Here is a 21,361-nt window from a genome sequence, read left to right as displayed (position 1 = left end):
CTTATTAACCAATTATTGTTTATTCTGTATTGTTTCCTGATAGAGGAAAAAAACAATTAAACAACATAAATAATATCAAGCGACTGTGATGGATGCTGTGCTAGCTAACTTTTTGTAACTGATTCTTACTGCCCCGACCATTTTTCCCATAGTAAAAGCAGATGTTTGCAAATGTCTAATTTTGATTAAACACCAAAGATAATCAGTTTGCTTTCATGAAAGACAATAATTCCTGTTGAGAGGCTGAAATCAGACGATTTGGACACCTTAAATTGAACAATAGCTCTAAACGATTACTCCATTCCATCTATCCAATACTCAATTATTAAAATAGTTGTTGATTAATTCTATAATCGTTAGTTGTTGATTAATCAATCATTTTTGCTACAATATGTGCCCTGTGATTGGCTGAAAACCATTTCATGGTGTATGTTGCCTTTCACTCAAAGTTAGCTGAGATATGCTAGGATAGACTCCAGCTAACCCCAAACCGTAATGAAAACAAGCTCTATAGAAAATGGATGAATTGATGGATTACATCTGTTGCCACAATGTGCTGCGGTAGATGTCATTACTACAACACACCACTTTAGCAGACATGGTATCTGTAAACCTGACATTTTAACTTTACAATACACTTTCGTTCAAGATAGAAAGTTGCTAAATATTTTAATACATACTACACCTATAATTTGTAGACTCCCTTTTCAGGATGAAAAAAAAAAGTGGTAGTGCTACGCATTAGCTCTAATAACCTTTACTGTGATAACCACAATGTTTTGCAGCTGTTATCATTACCACCTTATGTCTGTAAAATTGACATGGAGCCTGTAAAGCGGAATTTACAGTGGAGTTTGAATTTTAAGTAGGTACAGCATTCTGGAGCAAAAACTTCTAAGTGGTTCAGTATTGCCATGAATTGAGTTGGAGATCAGAAAATTAAAAACACAGAACAATCTAGGTTAGAGTACGCCTTGCATAGTGAGGACATATCCAAAAGAGATGCCAGATGAATAATAAATGTTCTTAGCCACTATGAGAGCAAACCCACAACTATGCAAACCACAGTTGACTGTAATGCACACTCTAATGCACACGCGTAATATTCCTTTCGTTTGTTTGTAAAACCCCGCTGTTCATCTCAGCAGCAGATTTTTGGCTTAACTCTTTCATCCCTGCCGGTTGTTGTGCAACCTTGAAAACACAGCAGAACCTTAAATACGCTTGACTCTCACATCAAGAAGATACCACAGAGGGTTGTATTCTTTACATAGTGACAATCTTTGTAAATCAAGTTACTATTTCATTGTTCATTTTTGCTTGGTCATTGTTATTAACTCATTCACTCGCTACCATTTTCATTGAAGGAACCCTCTTTACTCCGGGCTGTTCTACTGGATTTTGATTGATTTTGCAAGGCCCATAGAATATTGTGTTCTATTGCTATAAAAACGTGGAACCTACCAAAGAAATCCGCTAATAATAATAGACTTGCCTCGTTGGTCCATCTGTTGTTGTGCCCAACTCCTCAACCTCTCCTTTTTCCTATGGTAGTGTTGCATATTTGTGATGTCATAATGCGCACAAGCTCGTGTTGACAGAAGATGCATCATGGCGACATGGCAGTCACCAGTGTGGGCTTTCTTTACTCCCAAAAATGTTACCCTCACAGTTTTTTGTTGCATTTTTTAAACATGACTGTTCAAGATGAGTTACTGGTTGTTTTTGAAGCAGAGATATCAATACATTTCAGCTTCATGGTGCTTTACACAACGTTTGTATTTGTACACGTTAGACTTAAAGTAAGGACTCGAAAGTATATTTGTATTCAAGTTAATTTTGCAAACAATTATCGGCTTACTTATCAGTTATTGACATTGACACTTTCCAAATGATCTGTTTATTGGTATCTGTTGAAAAAAAGCATTATCGTGTATCCCCAAAAAAGTATATTTCTATCTGTTTCCGATTTGCAGCAATTAGCATTAGAATATAGCTAAGTTTCATCATTATTCACGCATAACACACGCATAAATACGACTTAAAACATTTAAAATAGAATGTATTTATAAGTTTTGGAGAGCAAATTAGTTAAAATGACTAATCTAAATCTTGTTTGGTCTAAATAAACTTGCATACTTATAGTGTTTCAATTAAATTTGTCTTAATATTTTTTTTTTTTACATGTTTGAACATTTTCTTCTTTTGTACCAAATAAACAAATGATTGTACTAATTGTCATTTCAATTATTACCAAATCAATCGTGATATAATCAAGCAGCCCTATCTCAAACTGCATGCAAGTTTTATTTTGTGCTTTACAGATGTCTGGGAATGTTGTAGGACCTTTAGCCTTCAGTGTTGCGTGGAGGACTGTGTAAATTGGCTCCTAAATGTTTTTGTGTGTGTATGGTAAGCCTTATGGACTCCAGAGGATTCTGCATACATTTCCCACATATAGTCTCAGTTATCGAAAATGGATTAACCCTTTTTTACGTTTTCCCTGAGGTTGTAATGTCATGGTTGTGCTTGTGTGTTGTGCTTGAGTGTAGGTCGGTGTTGAGAGTAATACTGAGGGGGTGATTTGCCGTGGCTATTTGGTTTAAAAAGTTTGCCTACCTGGTAGCTGGCTTGTTAAAATATGTGCGTGAAGAGTCGTAACTCAAAGGTTGGTGTGGCTTACAGGTTTCGTGTTGTTGCTGTCCAGTTTTGTATAAGGATACGCACTCGCTGACAAGGGCAGACCTGTGTCGTCGTCTGGCCTGTTTTAAGAGTTGCGCCGCCCCCATTGCCATTGGTGGCCACAATAGAAAGTTGTTTGAGAAAGGGGCCCAGTGTCTAACTTACTTGACCACATAGACATAAGAAGTTAAGAAGTCTTGAATTCCTTCACACGCTGAAATACGACTGAGCTCAAGCTTGCTGTTGATTTTAGAAGACAATTGACTTTCTCTCACACGTTTTCACATTTTGATTCCAAAGTGGCTGAATGATTGATGCAGATTTGGCAAGAGGCGCTGAAAGGAGTTATGTAGATGAAGAGGATAGACAAGTTACTTCAGAAACTGGAAAGAGGACAGGAAAAAAGAGAAAATAAGGGCGGGAAAAAACAAAATCCCGATGTATTGATTTACGCTTCTGCTGCAGACCATTTAGTCAGATTGAGAGGGTGAGGGTGCTGTGTTATCTTTTCTCCTTCATGGATCAATCAGATGATGTGTAGTGATAAGACTGTGGATTACATTGCCATTTACACACTACATAAGATTGTGTTCCTGCTACCTTCCTCTGGAGACTTTCATTAATGCACACGGACGCCCCTTCAGCTTATCGGTAATCAATCAAACATCTCGTCTGACGAACTATCTTTTATTCACTTGTTCATTTTCTGAACATGTTTAGAGGTTGCCAAACTCATCACACATGCTGTTATAGACCTGGAACAGCAAACAAGGCGCTTCCCAAACTGTTAGCACAATATTGGAAACACAAATTTGTCCAAAATGTCTTGGTAAGATAAGGAATTAAAATACAGGACAAAAAAAAAAGCAGTAGGAGTGTAGACTTGACTGTTGATTGTAGAAATGTAAATGAAATAAAACAAGTGCTCAACTCTATACTAAATATCAATACCACTAGTACTTTTGCTAGATAAAAATTTCCAAGAAAACGGTGACAGATCATTTTAAAGAAATAACTTTACATTCCAAATACAGTATAGCATTTTTCCTTAAAATTGCATGACAAAAAAAAAAAAAGTTGCCCCAAATCGTTTCTTGCGTTTTCGGCTGAATATAGAACAATGAACAAAATTTAGAAATGTGCTTTTTGTTGGACAGCAACCAACATGTGACTGTGCGAGCGCGCTAACTGTTTAAGGCGTCATATGGGTCAGCGGAGTGCCCGGGGTGATAGTCTCTCCATAACACTGGAATGCTCCAGATATTGTCACATGGTCACCAGCATGTCTGAGCACTTCACAATAAGCTTCAGCACGAAAGGGCTCTGTCTGGAAGGGGGGAAAAAAAGAGTTGCATTTCTGAATGGGCAACATTTGAATGGGCCACTTAACATGTAGGAGCATCACGGAAAGTTGATAGTTTAAGTGGAATGATGCAACCTCAGACTATTCTGCTGTCCTACGTTTTGTGTGGAAACAAATGAGGAGCAGGTTTTTTTTTTTTTTATACCCTTATTTCTTTCAAGGGTGCCTTGTAGGGGGGTATTGGGGACAAATTGTCAACAATGCTAAGTGTAATACAATCCATATGAATGGCATTCTGAGGGGTTTGTTAAACCCATCTGTAGCCTCTTGATCACAGCTCCACGTTGTTTACTTTTTCTTTTTTTTCATCCAATCCAACTGTTGCAGCAACTTTGTGCATTATTTGTTTACACATTATCATTACCACGATCAGATCATTTGGTGCATGAATGTGCTATTGTCTGGGGGGACTTGTAGAACTCTGCAATATAGCCTTAGTTTTTGTTACAAAAATCTGAATTCTAATTTTAATGGATTATTTTTCCACTCTTCACGCAGAGAAAAGTAACATTATTCAAAGCAGGTTTTGCGTTCCCCCCCATCTGCGATTGACAGTAAAAAATACTTTGAAATTATCTTCGTCCAGTATTTTTGTCCAACATTAACTTGCATTAACTTCCAAAGAAATAATATAAATAAATTCTACAGATTCTGAAATTACTTTCTTTCTCCTGTTTATCAAAACGTCCAGTATGCATCGATCCTCCAATAATTAACATTTTAAAATTTTCAACAATTTGACAAAATTGGCTGTCAAACTGCATAAATTAAAACGTGTTGTTCCTCATGCAGTTGTTCAAGTGAGGCAAGGCAAAATATGCAAAATATTTGCAGCTTTGAAGGGCATACCTTGAGTCAACATTTTCCAACGTTCATAAATCACTGCTTTTCCAATGGGTACCATGTGTTTTGGAATTGTTCATCGTGCTTGACTGATTGCTTTCCTCGAGGCGACTTTCTTGTCGTACGTAAAACGATGTAAAGATGATTCAACATGTTGTTTCTAAGAATCGGACGACATATGTTCATTTTTGCATTGAGTCTGTTTAAATTTTTTTTGTTGTTGAAATAGTTGCCGGATGGCCTGGAAAAGTTAAAAAATATGGTGATTCATTGATAAAATAAATTGTCCACCCAGCCATTACATCATGCACTTGAACAAAGGCAGCTTCCAGTCTTTCAAAGGTTGATTCTTGCCATTCCACTTTGTCCCTCCATGATTAGACTGTTTCTATAGAACAGTGACAAATGGTAAAAATTAAAAAATGCCGGCATTTACAGACCGTGTAAAAGATCATAGTCCTCATCCTTAAGACATCCCTGTTTGTGAGGATGTTAAAACACTGTGTCCACTAAATATAAAGCACTTTGTTTCCTTTATCAACAGGGAAATTATTTGTAAATCTTATTGACATATAAAATAATTTGTCTTGTTTTCTTTTTGCAGCCTTTGCAGATTGACGACAACTTCTGTGGCCAGGACTTCAACCAGCCTCTGGGCGGAACCAGCACCATCGAGGGCATCCCCCTCTTCCTGGACAAAGAAGACGGCATGACCTCGGTGGCAGCTTATGACTACCGTGGAAACACCGTAGCTTTTGTTGGCACACGCAATGGCAAACTGAAAAAGGTATGGATGATATACATTGTCTTTTCGTCAAACTGACAGATCAGTAGAGTTTTTTTTAGGATCATCACTTTGTGAATAAGACAATTTCATGCTCGCCTTTTAATCTCTTCTTGCAAAAATGCCTCCCGCCCCAATCCTTACCCCACCACACACATACTGTATATACACACACTTGAATGCAATGATTTAATGTGTAGCCAGACTCATTTTCCTCATGACATTTCAGGGCCGATTTGAAGCCCGTTAGTTTAACGAGCCGTTTGCAGCAAGTCTGTGGCTTTGCCCTCATTGATTGTTGTTTAAGTCACGCCAGATGTAAAATAATACTCTCACCACATTCTGGCTTGCCTCTAATTTTAAGAGCTCACTTTCGATCAATCCATTGGCAGTGAAACTTAAAAACTCTTTGCTTTCTTCAGCTATGTGACCAATTAAGAAGATGACTGATAGAAGTGACTTGCATAACAACTTGTGTGTTTGCGCGCTTATGGGCTTTGTCCATGAATGATCGCACTCATGGGAGTCATGGTTACTCGTTAGAATTTACGCCAGTCTCCCTCTGTTCCTGTCAACAATTAAATATCATGAATATATTATTAACTTAGTTGTTTGAGCACTTTTGAAAGCTTACTTGTGTATGCACGTAACGTTTGCCACTCACACTGTGTATTTTGGTATTTGCCATGTGGTGTTCAGGAGGGAGTGAGGGAGGAGAACAATGCATGTTGGACTATGATTTAGTGTTGCACATTTGTCAAAATGACAGCTATTCACTGTCTTTACTTTGCTATTCTTGTGGCCTTCTGTGTGATTGTGCTCTCTGCTTGATAGATGTGTGTGTGTACATCACTTTGGTGAATAAGGTGGGTTTATGGATGTACACATGCATTCACACAATAATTCCACTATTGATTACTTCTAAAGTTGAGACTGGATGAAGAATGAAAATAATTAAAGTAAAAAGGACAAGAGATGAGTGAGGTTGAACTCCATATTCTCTTTATGAAAATAGGGCTGGACCAAAAAAAAATAAAAAATACAAATAAAACCATCCATATTGTGTAACTGATTGATGAGGATTTTGGTTTAAAACCCTGACATATATGATTTGACACATGCATTGCACGGATAATCCATAAGAGGGCCAAAGAACCAAGCTGATGGCTTTTCCAGCGACCTTGCAAGATCGCCCCGATTGAGAAAGGAGAGACATCTATATTTATTAACTCATTCACTCGCTGCCATTTTCACTTAAGCAAACCCCCTTCTCTCCTGACTGATTTTGCAAGGCCCACAGAATATTGTGTTCTATTGCTATAAAATGGAACCTACCAAAAGAAAGATTAGATTAGTCTCTTCTTTCATCAGGAAAAAAAAAGTAGGGATGCATGTTAAAATCAGTGGCCGTTAATTATCGGCAATTATTGACCAATTTACGTCAAACAGGTAAAACAGATAATAAAGAAATCCGCCTATAATTATCGGCAATTATTGACTAATTGGACGACATACAGATGAACCAGGTAATAAAGAAATCCGCTAATAATAATAGACTTGCCTCGTTGGTCCATCTGTTGTTGTGCCCAACTCCTCAACCCCTCCCCTCTCCTATGGTAGCGTTGCATATTTGTAATGTCATAATGCGCACAAGCTCATGTTGACAGAAGATAATTTCTATCCGTTTACGTTTTGCAGCAATTAGCATTAGAATATAGCTAAGTTTCATCATTATTCACAAATCTGTTTAAAACAGTGGGAAAATAACTTTTTGCAACATGGCCCTGGTTGATCTCTTATACTCTGCTGCCACCTGCTGGCTGTTTTTGTAATAATTACCATTGCTTCAACCATTCTCTTCAGTTCAGAGGCTGCATCAAAGCCTTCTGTATGCTCTAGCATAAGAACACATTTTTAAAAAAACTTTGTCTTGGGGAGCATGGCAATATTTAAAATAAAACGTATTTATACGTTTTTGGGAGCAAATGAGTTAATAGTGGGAAAAGTTTTTTCAGATTTTTGGAAACACTTTTACGTTTGATATGTCTGTTTATCATTATAATTTTGACAGTTTGAAATGTACGAATTTAAAACATTGCGACCGGATGTATCAAATATGACACAAATCAAAAGCCACATATGGAAATTGATTTTCAAAAAAATATATTGTTTGTTCAAAAGGACCAAAAAAAAAAACTATTTACAAAGAGTCAGAATTTTCTCTCAGATATTTCATGGTCCAGGCTTTATAGGGTTAATCATTTGAAGACCAAATGTTCACCGTCCTTAAACTTTTTGTGTTTCATTGTTATATTCAAATGATCTCATCATTAAAATAGTGCAGTGTTTTTAGCTGCTGACAGTTTTGTGGGGGTTCATGCTGAAAATACAGAGGCTGTACCTGTTCTTTATGCTTTCCCCTGAAGAACACTGCTGTATAGCCATGTTTATATAGCCATGCCTGAAGGCTTCTCGAAAGGGGGGAGTAAGAATATCTGTAGAATGGATGAATAGATTTCTAGGGGGCAATTTTCTGGTGTTTTGTACAGTCACACTTTTAGAGAAAGAGCATGAAAAGATTGATGGGAAGCAATTACACTCACAATACAGGTATCCATCCATATATTTCCCTGTTCTTATTTTTATCAAAAGAATATTTTACCTGTGATATATTTTCTCATTTGGCTTGTTGAGTGAGAAAGAGAGCAACTAGATGAAGGATTGAAGCGATGAAGGTGGTGTCCACTGGTGTGATTAACTCATTGCAGCGGTCATCTGGATTCTGCTGTGGTCAAGGACACAGTGGTGGGCCAGCCATACGCCACATTTAATATTTCAGATTAAAAGTCTCTATTTCATTTGGCTGTTTCATTATCTGGAACTGCTCGATTTGGCCTGACATTGGCCAGCGTGTCTGCTCATCTGTCAGCTTCCTAGCTTACATACCGTCTTAGTTGCAGATCATGCCATGTCTGACTTGGCAAAGACTCAGTGCTAATGAGCTGTCGTCTCTGTCTATCTGGGAGTTATTTGTTTAGACACCTTGGCACTTTAGAGCCAGTTAAGCTCTCAAAATAAAAATAATGATAATATATACCTGTACAGAGATGATGACATGAAAGAAACTGTCAATAATATCAATGGAAGTTGAAATGTAGTGGAGCTAGTCTGGTAACAGAGTACAAATACTTGATTTATTTCACTGTGCTTAAGTAGAATTTTTAGATATCTGTGCTTTACTTAATTATTCCTAACTATATTAATTTACTCCAATGTATGTACGTAATCAGGAAGCATCATGAGATGGCCAGGCTAACATTAGTCTTCAGCTAGCATACAGATCTTTCACTATTAAGTATGGAAAATGACTTTTGATACGTACATTGATACGACTGATACTTTTATTTAAATATTACGTTCTGCATGATACTTTATACAAGACTGGGTGGAACCTCTCGTAAATGTCCAGAATTGCCTGTGAGGTCATAGAATGTGAATTTTACAGACATTTTCTGTAAGAATAAAACCTCTAAATGTCGGACAAATTTTCAGGGGTTGAATGGCCGTGATGCATGACCTATGCAAATCCGAGAACATTTATTCAGAAAATCCTCTCTCATGCACGACACCATGCGAGACCTCAGACAATCAAGTTCAGGGAGCATCAATGGATTAACTTTGCATGTCTTTTCTTGGATTTTTGTGGTTTAAGTAAGTAGATTCACATTCTTTACAGTAAGGCTCTTTTTGCCCTTGTGTCCTGTACTTTTGTTAATGTAAAGTGATTTTTTTTGTCTTTTGTGATACAATGGGTACCACCTTCTTTCATTTTTGTTTGTTGTAAATATGGAAAATGTTAATTTCCAACGCTAATCACACTCACGCTAAGAACTCTTGTCTTGCTACTGACAGTGGTTATATAATTATTATCACAATCTAAAAATGTTAATTAAAGTATTGCTTGTAGATTATTTGTATTTTCTGGGGATGTTCAATACCACTTTTTTTCAGACTGATACCAGTACGAGTCCTCAACTCAAGTAGTCACTGATACCTATACCTAGCACCAATATATTAGTACTTTTTATACATAATAATTTAAAGAAAGACCTATATATCCCAATATTGCAATTTCTTTAAAATTGCATGAAATTAATGGCAATTTTCTGTTCTTCAAATATTTAATTTCTATTTCCTGATCATAAAATGGCCACAAGGGGTGTTAGCTGTCGTTGCGAGTACCAATACCCTGATGCCCATACCTCGCCCATTCCTAGTATTTTCATTAGTTTTTATTGGAAACAAACAGGTCAACCAGCGCAAAGGATTGTGTTTGACTGTAAAAGGTTCCCCTGTATTTCAGCTTTGTTCATTTTATTTGGTGGTGGCGGTGTTGAGGGGGCGTTCAATGTGAGCCATCTGCTATGTGTATGTGGCCAGTGAGCCAGGTGGCGGGTGATCCCCATGGCCCACTGTGTGCTCCTAATGGTTGTGCCAGGCTCAGTTGGGTTGGTGCTGAGGTTCTTCCCAGTGCACTCAACCTGGATGGAAGTGAAGAAAAGTAGAGATGAAAAATAACACTGCACTTGAAAACTTGTACATCTTGTTCAGTTTTTATACAAAAGTGCTGTGTTTTCCTCTCGTCAATCCATATGGATTGAGAAGGAAAGAGACAATCTGCCATTCTGTGCTGCTGTGACGGGCAGAGTGAAGGTCTGGGATCCACGGTCCTCTTCCCAAAAAAATTGGGCAAACATCGGCTCAAATGCATGTACTAAATGTATCTGACATGGTGTCAAATTTTTAATACATTATAATTACTTGTAATTCCGTGTTAACTTTGGTGTTATTAAACTATGACATTGCTTGTGTATATTGCAATGTGAAGCAAATTGGTGTATTCCACTGGGGCCACTCTTGTCACCATTGTACGGTTTAATTGAGTGATATTATACTGCCACATTTTGTGCTGACCTGTCAAACTCCCTCGTGTGTGTTTGAGTGTGTTCACATGTATTTGTGTTGTTTGTATCTTGACTCCCATCCAACATAATCTATGCACTATTAAATGCACAGTGGATGCTTACACTAATAGTAGGTTGAAGTACATTATTTTGTACTTTATTCAAAAAGATTGCTAATAAAGCAACATTCTGGTAGTTTTGCTTTGATAAATGGTTTAAATAGTCATTTCAAATAGAAATGCCTCTTAAGAAGTTAGATCCCATGGTGGGTGGTGTGCATGTGTCATCTTTTGGCTTGAGCCACTGAGCCACGAGTTGTTTGACCCGGGCAGCAGCACAGAGGTTGGCTTTGTGCAAGCGTTTGTTGGCCCTCGGTCATTAGTTCACACAACTGCATGTGGTAGCACGCACGCAGACACATGCACGCACGCACGCACGCACGCACGCACGCACGCAAGGAACGGATGAAAGTGAGACGGGAAATGCAAAGAATGATGAAAGGGATCAGAGTGCTCAGACTGACTACTTAAGACAAAAACAGATAATTTACACTTTGCTTAAGTACATCTTTTTCCAGTTAATTTAACTCCTTCCCACAGCGCCATCAGTCATCCAATCTTATCAGGATGTTCCCAAATTAACAGCAAAATGTGTCATTTTCTCCTGTTATTTCTTTTTCCTCTTGACGGTGCAGAGACTTAATGGCATTTTCTTATTAGATACAGCCCAGTTAAGCCATAATGCGGGTGTGACCAGTCAAGCATGTACAGTATGTCTCCTTCTTTCTCTCTCTCTCTCTCTCTCTCTCTCTCTGTTGCTATCTCTTTTTATTTATTTCAATCTCTCTCACTCCCACTCAAACAAGAGTTCTCTCTTGGCATCCAATCTTGAATCAAATCAGCTCAATCACATGAAGTCACAAGCTATCTGTTCTAAAGCATGCTGTATACAGGCTAAATAGGGGGCACGCAGTAGGTGAGTAATACCACAGCACCCGGCATAGCACACCATCGCATACCATATATTTTTAATAGATGGACTCAGGATTTCAATTCTCTCTCTATATATATATTTGTATATCAAGATAATTATTCCATAAAGAAGTATTATTATTATTTTTTTTTTTTAAACAAAAGTTTTAAATAACACTTGTTGTTCTGACCATAATATACAACCCCTTAGCCTAACAATCAAGCATGACAGTAGAATGAACCAATCATCGTTGACGTGACGTCATACAAGCGACTTGTGGAAGTCAACACGTCTTCTTTTGAAATAAATGCTTCCAGTGGCGTCACCTGTTGGGGTTTTGTCTTCTTGGTCATTTAAAACTGATTTTAATGCTGAATGAAACAAATTATCATCTCTCTCGTGCACCATTTTTAATCTTATGAGGATGGACTTCCGCCGCCTAAGAGTTACATTGCCCACCAAGAATATGTCACAGCAAAGAAACATTTTGAACCGGGTCGAGCCGCGGTCGACGGCGGAATGTCCAAACCCATTACTTTGTGCAGAAAGAAAGCAGGTTTGGCTTTCCAGGCTAACAACGCCCTGGGCAAAAAATATGGAATTACTGCTCCTGAAGGATGAACATGATTAAATTTTTTAATTTTGGAGAAAAAAGGCAAATCATGTATTTTCCACAAAATATTTTTTATTGAAAATGTCATCCTTCTTGATTCAAGAAATGCAGGTGTTTGTTTTAGAACTAGAAATTACAAGTTGATTACAAATGTTTTCTTCTTAGAATTGTGTGATTCTATATTTCTCTACTTGCTCAATTTTTTTAGTGATTACAACCATTTTATTTCTTGAATTTTGTAATGTTTTTTTTTTTTAAGCCAGAAGGGTGTAATTTTATTATATATATATATATATATATATATATATATATATATATATATATATAAAAAACTATTTTGTGGAACCAAAATTTATTAAAGGGACAGCAATGTGAAAAATCCACTTTTTGGAGCTTTTTAGCCATGATAAAAATGCTAATTCTTCACCAAAAACATCACGGAAGTGGTGTTTTCCTCCATTTGCCCCTGTATGAGAAATTCTAGGTCATTCTGCTCTTCAAGCACCAGCCCCTCTCAACCTGAGAAAACAAGCTATTGGAACTTTTTGACGTCAATAGGTGCGGCCCCACCCCCGCACAGTCTAAATGCACGCCCACTTTCTCTGAGACCTCCATGCTCACAGAATAGTGGTAAAAGTAGCATTTATCATTAAACTTTCTGTCCAAAGGAATTCAAAGCAATCAATTATCCTTCACACTTGCAATGCCAAAGTGCAATGACAATTGGCCGTCTTAAAATCCCAGGTTCTGGCTGAAAGTTGTGTTAACTACTAACAAAACTTTATTCAATGAACAAACTGAACAAATGGTGTAGTGGTTAGCATGCTCGTCCTCTATGCAGCAGGTCTGCGGTTCGTGACCCACTTAGGGTTGTCTTTTTTTTCCTTCTTTTCTTTTTTTCTTTCTTTCTTCCCTCTTCTCCCCTCCTCCACTACGATTTCTTGTGGCAAGGAGCCGTTTTGTTTAAAATGTTTATTGAAGAATTGAACATCCATCCAATTTCCACATGTAAAGAAGATGCGGTTGCACTACAACGGCTGGCCGGTCTTGCGTGGCCACACAGCGCTCCTTGGCAGCAGTCGGCTCGGACGAAAGGGGCACGTCAAACACATGGGGAAAGGCTGGGTTTTCCTAAACCGGGTGTTTTACTTCCGCATTAGAAAAATAGCCAGTAAAATACCAAATATTTCATAAAAAGATACATTACCGTGGTATTAAAGGTATAGTTAACTGTGAAAGGTTTTAACATTCCGTGATGTAATCCCTTTAAATTATGATTGTCTCAATCTGATCACATAAACGGAAATCATGGCAGATAACATGATTTTCAGTTGATTGGTATCTGCTCAGAAATTTTCTTAGTTTGTAAAGTTAAGAATAAAATATTTTACTTGATTTGAACCACTACTTGGGATACTTTTAAATTGAGACAATTTGGATGTGGTCTACTTTTTCTTTTTAATGGGGTAGATACCACAGACATCCGACTTCCGGGTTTCACACATCAGCGTTGTTCCAACACTCGCACCCCTACGTACCCCAACCGCGCGCTCCCGCCTATGCACAGGGTGTCTCAACTCTTTGAAATGCTTCGGACAACTGAGACAGACACACTATAGTGCACTACACACTCGCACCCGTCGACGGGAACACACAACCAAAGGGCACAAAGGCAGAAGCGCCCACACGTCACAAACAGGAAACGGAAACAAAGCTGATGTGTGAAAACCAGGAAGTCGGAAATCCCGCTTCTTCCGTGGCATATACCCCATTGCATTACATTTTAGAGGTATTTTATCGGGACTCAAAACCTTTTATCGACTAATTTTCCTTTTTTCGATACGCTTCAAAATCCACACCTTCCAAGGGCAAAAACTTTTTTTTTCGAATTTTGGGCCCTTTTTTTTTGAATTTCTAGCGTTTCCATTTATTTTTGCATTTCTTGAAACGTCGAATAAAAATGAGTGGATGAAAACCCCATGTTTGACTCAGACTTGGGGTGCACAAAAATATGATTGGGGCATCCCTAATTTATTATTAGAATAATATTTGCCAGGGGTTGTAGTTAGAGACTGAATTGATAGCACCTCTGCTGATGACAGTTAAACAGTGCAGTCTAATTTACCGCCATTAATGTAGTAATAATATGTAATAATAATTAGGAACAGTCATCGGCACACAAACATAATATTCTCCAAATTGTGAATATTCATTTAGTGTAGAATTTGTCTACATTTTATTCACACAATGACTAATACTTAATATGTGCAACACAAATATAGGTGGTTTACTACTATAAGCTTATGCATGACTTAAAGGCAATCTCATTCTTATTTTAATTGCCATTGTGTAACCACAGTTATGAATTAATAACACATCTTCTTAACATTGTCTCTCTGCCTGCATCTGCTCTCTCATTTTCTGTTTCATCTGCTGCTCACATATTCTCTTTCCACTCTCTGCGCTCGTAATCAATGATTCCGATTTCTCTCTTGTTAATGGTTGAGTGTTATGTATGCGTGGAGGTGTCGTGCAGTGATAGTCCCCCATAATCATTTTCTCCAATTAAAGCACAAGTCTGGCAGCACATACATACTTAGATGTAGTAGATGTTAGCGGAACCTACATACATATCAGATGCCCTAACCTTCAACACATTTTAAATAATTAGTGTAACACTTTTGCTGTAAGGGTTGAGATTATTAAAGGCTCTTAAATAATTTAATTCCACACCATCTACTATGATACACGCTCACTCGCCCCCACAGTCTCATTAAACTGCTTTCTCCAACTGTACCTTTTATCCTACAAACTTCTCATCTGCTTTAATGATCTATACAGTATTTCTACTGTAAATGAGCATTGGTTGCTTTGAGGGGCATTATTAATTGCTGAAAGTTAATTGTCCCCTTATCAAATTCTCGCATTTAACTACAAAATTCATTGACATCCATTTACCTGTTCCTCCAGGACACTCACGCAATCGCTTTCAAAGCACACGTACACACGTCATTGATGGGCACAGTTCATTCCCCGAAACTTTCATTGTTATTGCACTTTTACTCACTTCTGCTCTATGTGACTGCACAGCACTCACTCACTACTTTTGAATGCCATCTGTAATTCACCACTTTCAAGGGTTAATGAGGCACAATGAAAAGACCAAGCGAGGGAGAGAGCCTGAGAAAAATCTTTTAGAAAAGAGGAGATGAATAATAAATGTGTCAGGCTAGAATCCAATTTTAAAGGAAGATCAGATGAGTGGATTCAAGCTGGGACACTCGCACGATCCCAGCAAGGACCTGGACAACATGTTTCTAGGTCATCTTCATCAGACATCACTATCCTTTCATAATAGTTCCATAGTAATGTTGTCCAATAGTGTGTTGTCTGGAGAAGAAAAAAACCTAAATATCATCAATGCAATGTATCACAAATGACAGTTTTTAAGCACATTTTGCATTAGAAATATAAATAAAACTTTTTAAAGTAATAATTTCATGTTTTGACACATTTTTAGGTTAAATGTACTTAAATGTTAAAGAACGTGAACATATGCACTTTGAGTACACCGTGAGACTCATATATGTTGCTCTTAGCTGAATGATGACTACATGCCGTCAATATTCAGGTTAAGATCAAAATTCAGTTTTCTGGACAGTTACTCCTATATACATGGGGTTTGTGATCAATTTGAATATCCCCATCTAATTCGCAACACACGGACAAAGTTATACATAATCTCTACTTCTTACTTCCTACCATCAATAAAAAAAACATTATAATAATATCAGTCACCATACTAGCGGCACGGTGGCTGACTGATTAGCACGTCCGCCTCCCAGTATAGAGGACATGAGATCGAGTCAATTCGAGGCTAATATCAATTTTTCCTTTCTTTTTTTTTTTAAACCCAGCCCTCTACAAACATTATATCATAGCTATCAGCCTGATGATGAGTCCAAATAATATGTAATGTACAGAGCTTCACAGTGGGAAAGTTGGACGCTAGCAGTGTCCAGAGGGTCATGCGCAAGTAGCACAGTGGGCCGAGATTCCCTTTGGCCCGCACTCTCGCTACCTCCGCAATGTTTTAGCACTCTTATTTCCTTGCAATTAAACCCAGCATCTCACCATGTATGCTTTGGCTTGGGAGAGTCTACCTTGGCTGCACACCCTCCATCAGCCCTTAAGTACCACATACTGAAACTACATAAACCTTTTAGTCTCAGCACAAGATTTTTGCATAGAGGTAGGACATGTGGGAATGGAACACATTTAGGTACTTGCTAACAGCTTCCTCCTCTCTATTACACCAAATTTGGAGTGTAAATAACTGTGAATATGTTGGTATCAAATTAGGTAATCTAATGTGAAGAATGCAAACAGGCAGACACTTTTAGGGACGCAACAGAAGCAGGCTTTTCAGATTAGCCAATGCCAGACTAATAGATTTACAGTACATCATTTTGATGAGATCTTCTGCGGTAGAGTTGTCAGGATGATTACGCTTTGTGCGCTCCTTTAGGAATACACGCTCATTTGTATACATACATTGTACTGTACACACAAGTATTTAATGTATGAAATTAAGGCATAGAAAAGGCTACAGATTACATGGTTGAATGGGATTTGGTTTGAATGTTTAGTTGTGGCTTCACGTGGATGACATATGCTTTGGGACTACTATATGTGAAGGGCACGGTGTTGAGAGCCGTTGTATTATATGCATCAAGTATATTACCCATGTGGAATGGCTCCCTCGCTTTCATCATTCCCACACAGTATAGTTAAATCTCGTGCTGTTTAACTAATTACTTGCCTACCTATAATTTAAATGCATAGCATACACTTTTTCACAGTAACACATTCCGCCATTTCTACCTCCCATGTGACTTTCTGTCCTCACATTCTTCTGTGTATTTTAAGTAGAACACCTAGTCCTTGAACTACATGTGCTAAAGGCACCAAATGTTTGCTCACACCCAAAACTCCTTGCTACTCTTAAACCCACCCGTCTCCTTTGCTGTCCACAATGTGGAATAGATAATTTACCCCAAAATTTGCAACCAAAAGACATATTTAGATGAGAGGAGTACGTTTGTGCGAAAACACATCTTCATCATAGTGCACATTACTATAGTACAGAGCCCCTAAGGGGACACGGTAGGGGGAAAAAAATAATTTGCGTTCCCTCGCGAAAAACTGTGTTCTCTCGCAAAGATTGCGCTCCTTAGCAAAAACGTTTGTGTTCCTTCGCAAAGATTCCGAGGACGCAAAGATTACGTACCCACGCAAAAACCTTTGCGTTCTTTCGCAATGATTGCGAGTACGCAAAAGTTTTTTGGGGCGATGACGCTTTTTTTTTTTTTTTTTTAACGAGTTGATGTACTTACTGGTCATCTTCTGTGTGATCAAAAGCAACAAAGATGGTGATAATGATTCAGAAGACACTATCAGAACCCGATACCTCCATTCCATGCCAAGGTTTTGCTCAAAGCTAAGCTAGGGGACGTTTGTCTTTTGCAGACTACTTGTCAATCTTAAATACACTATACACAAAAGTCTTCCCTAAAGGGCAACAATAGGTTTTGTTTCCAGTCAGCCTTGTGTCATGAATGTCCTCCTGGACTTTGGGTCTAGGAACTAAAAGTGGACTAATTATTTCCACCAGCTTAAGGCTTTATTAAAGCATTAGTGGACCGAGGAAAAAAAGATCATGGCATTATTTATGAATTAGCTGACTTTGGAGCGCTGTGATTTTCACCCATTAAGCTGTTGGTAATTAAAAATGGCTCAGCAATGTCATTCAGAGGGTGTTTTTTTGTTTTCTTATTCCTTTTTGAACTTTTTTTTGTCCTCATTGCCAGACCTAATTTATTAAATTATCACAACAAAAATCCATCCATCTACGTTTCAATTACTTTGATTTATTGGCTCTAAACTAGCCATCTTTCATTTGACATCTCATCTGCTTTTTCTGTCCCTCACCACTTCTCTCTGTTTGACCCAGAGCCTGTTTACCACTTTGATTCATAGACATGCATGTCTGCTTTCTTACTGCAACACTTTTCCCCCCGAGGAATTAGTCATTAGTTGACTGACTGAGCTGGTTGAATCTATTCCCAAGACTAGTATTTCTGCATCATCTTTCTTCCCATTTTTCTACCCCTTCCCCCTGCCTCTTCTTCACCACCGTTTTTCCCGCCCATTTTTTGCTACCGCCCTCAGAGCATTTTACTACTTTTTAATCCACATTTTTTGTTTTCTCCATATATTCGCCATAGCATTAATTGCATATCTCATCCTAAATTGGCTAACACCAATTAAGCCCTCGCTATTTTATTTAATTGGTCATTTAGCTTGGCTTCTCTGTGAATGCAAAGTCTCTCTGGAAATGGTTTAGCTGGCCTCCTGCAGCACATGTGGTCATTTCAGAAACAGTTTCCACCTCCCTGCAGGTTTCACAATGGCTTGGCCAACTACTGACGCTGCCAAGACAGAGGAGGGTGCTTTGTGTGTGTGTGTGTGGTGTATTCGGGGAGAAACAAATGGTGGAAAGAGAGATATTCTCCTCTGTGTATCCTCAGTCACCTCGCCTTCCAACTATTATCAAACCCCTCTCATTCACAGCTTCCCCATCCATGTGTAGCTGGTGGTTTAAGCTAATTAAAGCACTGCAAACAGCATCCCAAGGGAGAAGCCTCAAACACATGTGCACACATACACACATACACCCTCATTAATGACAGCAAGTACATAGGCGCACACAATAGGATAAACAGGGAGGAAACATGAGAACAGGCTTGCATGCATACAGTGATGCCATACATGTCATATCAACGAGCGCAGATACGTAGTGTTTACTTGGTATGTGAGCCTTGAACTTAAAACATGTTAATAAATCCGGTCATATTTCTTTTCCATTGAGAACATTTTAAATCTGCAACCCATCTGCAATATTATATGTAACTGTGCTGTTCAAAGCTAATGTGCAGTGTGTGATAGCTCAAAGTTTCAGCCCAAGGCCTCTCTACTATGTGTTATCATCCAGAACAGCCTTGTGCTGCCAATTTGTGGGTCACTGGCGGTGAACTAGTGGCCTAGAAATAACACTAGACCCACTTTCCTCAAATTTGATACGTGTCTTTATTGGTCTGTGTGCCCAATTTTGAGAACCCGTCATGCCTACATTGCAGGTATTTGCTCTGTCAAAGTTTTGCTACTATACTCGTCTCTGCATTTTGGTATATACATTTCCAACGTATTAAAACATGTTATTTCTTCATGATCTGGAAAGGTTATTTTTTAATACAAGCTAGGGCACGGTCGATTAATTGACCAATTTTGCCCTTCAAACATGGGAAAAATCTGCCAACTATTTTTACCGCAGTGGTACAAGTGATACTAGCCTCATTATGTATTACACCTAAATCTATACCATAACTTTTCACTCCTAAATATAATATATAATAACATTTGTTGATTAGGGTCATTCTATGGACATGTCATTGAAAACAAAGCAAATCCAATTTTTTACAAGAAATGCACATGTTAGCAATGCAAGTTGTGTAAGAAATTGACCTGGATGTCACTATTTTACATACCATTTTACTTTATAAGTCAGTTTTTGTTTTAAAGAAAAAAAGAAATAAAAACATGTGATAAATGTGACACACATTCAACTACTGGTAACACAAACACACATATGAGAAGGATTATTGTTCTTACAATGTACTGTACACAACTTTTGAAGATTCACTGCATACTACTACAGTATGTGACGCCTATTAATGTGTTTATACACACATTTGTACCGCATTATACTCAACTGGGTTGAATGTGGTGGTTCACACGTATGAATCATCAGTTTGCCATCAGCGCCAGCAAGAAATGAGTGGAACAAATGAAAGAAATAACTGTGGATAGCAGGAAACCTTTCATCCTGTCACATAGACGGACGGAAAGAGAGCAAATGCTGTGTCACTTCGATGAGATTCCTTCCGGATGTTTCCGCTTACAGGATATTGGCTGCGTCTCTGGAAACATGCCCACTTTCAGGGAAACCTATTGGATTACTGATAACCTTGGAAAGGATAGGGCCAGCACAGATGGTGTGTATATGCACATCTAATACGGGGTAGAAAATGATGAGGGTGTTGGTTTTGCCTCTTTTCCCACCGTTGTCACATTTGTGGTCATTTAATGAACAGGTTGCTTATTTAGTGTTAGTTAAAATACTCGGAACTGGTATTAGATGTGTACCCTTGTATTTGTCAATATGCTGTGATGAGGACAGTGTCACTGCCGTGTGAGAGACCTGCTGCCTTATCGTGGAGAAGATATCACCGTGTCTGAACACAGCAAACACAAGTCAGTCACGCCCAGGCACGCGCAAGCACACAGTCAGTAATAAGCCTTCAATAACGTGGGGATCTTTACTCCAAGTTGCCTCTAAATCCCTTGTGGCGGGCCTGCTCCTTGGTTGCTATGGCAACAGTAGTCAGGGCAGCCATAGATACAGATAGTGAGGAAGAGGAACAAGGAGAGAGAAAGACCATTGATGTTTGTGGTGCAGGCAGAGGGATTGGATCAGCGTCACAACATTAAAACGGATCCAAAACGTTAATGGGTTGAAGTTCCACCCGGCACAGTGCTCGGAGTAGAGTTTCAGCTGGGGTTGGAACTAAGTGGGCTTGTAGGTCATGTTTACCCCTATGTGTGCATGTGTGCGCAAAAAAGAAAAAAGAAAAAGAGAGAGCAGGAGACGGCACAGCGATGAAACTGAAGAGACAGCATGCTCGCTCATTAAGTCCCTTGGCATGTTCGTTCGGTCTTCGTGTTTGTGCGCTCACAGATGAGCTCCGTCTTTGTGCTCATCCATGCACAACGCAGTGGTTGTGAACAGGATCCAGTTCACCTTCTGCGCTTCTTTGATCCCGCTTGTAATTACAGCCACAATATGGGCGTATACATGAGAAGGTTCCCGTGAGTTGATCAAATGTAAATGTTCTGTACCCTGTTCAATATCATTCACCGGTGACAGAGCTTTTCCTGTGGGTGTGGATCTTACTGTAAACATTTTTTAAAAAGCTGTCTCCCACTTGACTGCAAATCAATATCTAGTATATGGTTATTGC

The 21,361-nt window shown here is 38.5% G+C and overlaps 1 protein-coding gene across 2 annotated transcripts in view; it reads left to right on the top strand.

Annotated features, from left to right (window-relative positions):
• Positions 1-21,361, top strand: part of plxna1b (plexin A1b) — a 225,658-nt gene that overhangs the window by 45,572 nt on the left and 158,725 nt on the right. For both annotated transcript variants that reach the window (XM_077572438.1, XM_077572437.1), the window contains exon 3: positions 5,493-5,675. In XM_077572438.1, the coding sequence (XP_077428564.1) occupies positions 5,493-5,675 (183 nt within the window). The remainder of the gene's footprint in view (positions 1-5,492; positions 5,676-21,361) is intronic.

This window comes from Vanacampus margaritifer, chromosome 8 (assembly GCF_051991255.1).
Source record: "Vanacampus margaritifer isolate UIUO_Vmar chromosome 8, RoL_Vmar_1.0, whole genome shotgun sequence".
Classification (NCBI taxonomy): domain Eukaryota; kingdom Metazoa; phylum Chordata; class Actinopteri; order Syngnathiformes; family Syngnathidae; genus Vanacampus; species Vanacampus margaritifer.
This window is presented reverse-complemented; position numbering and strand designations above follow the sequence as displayed.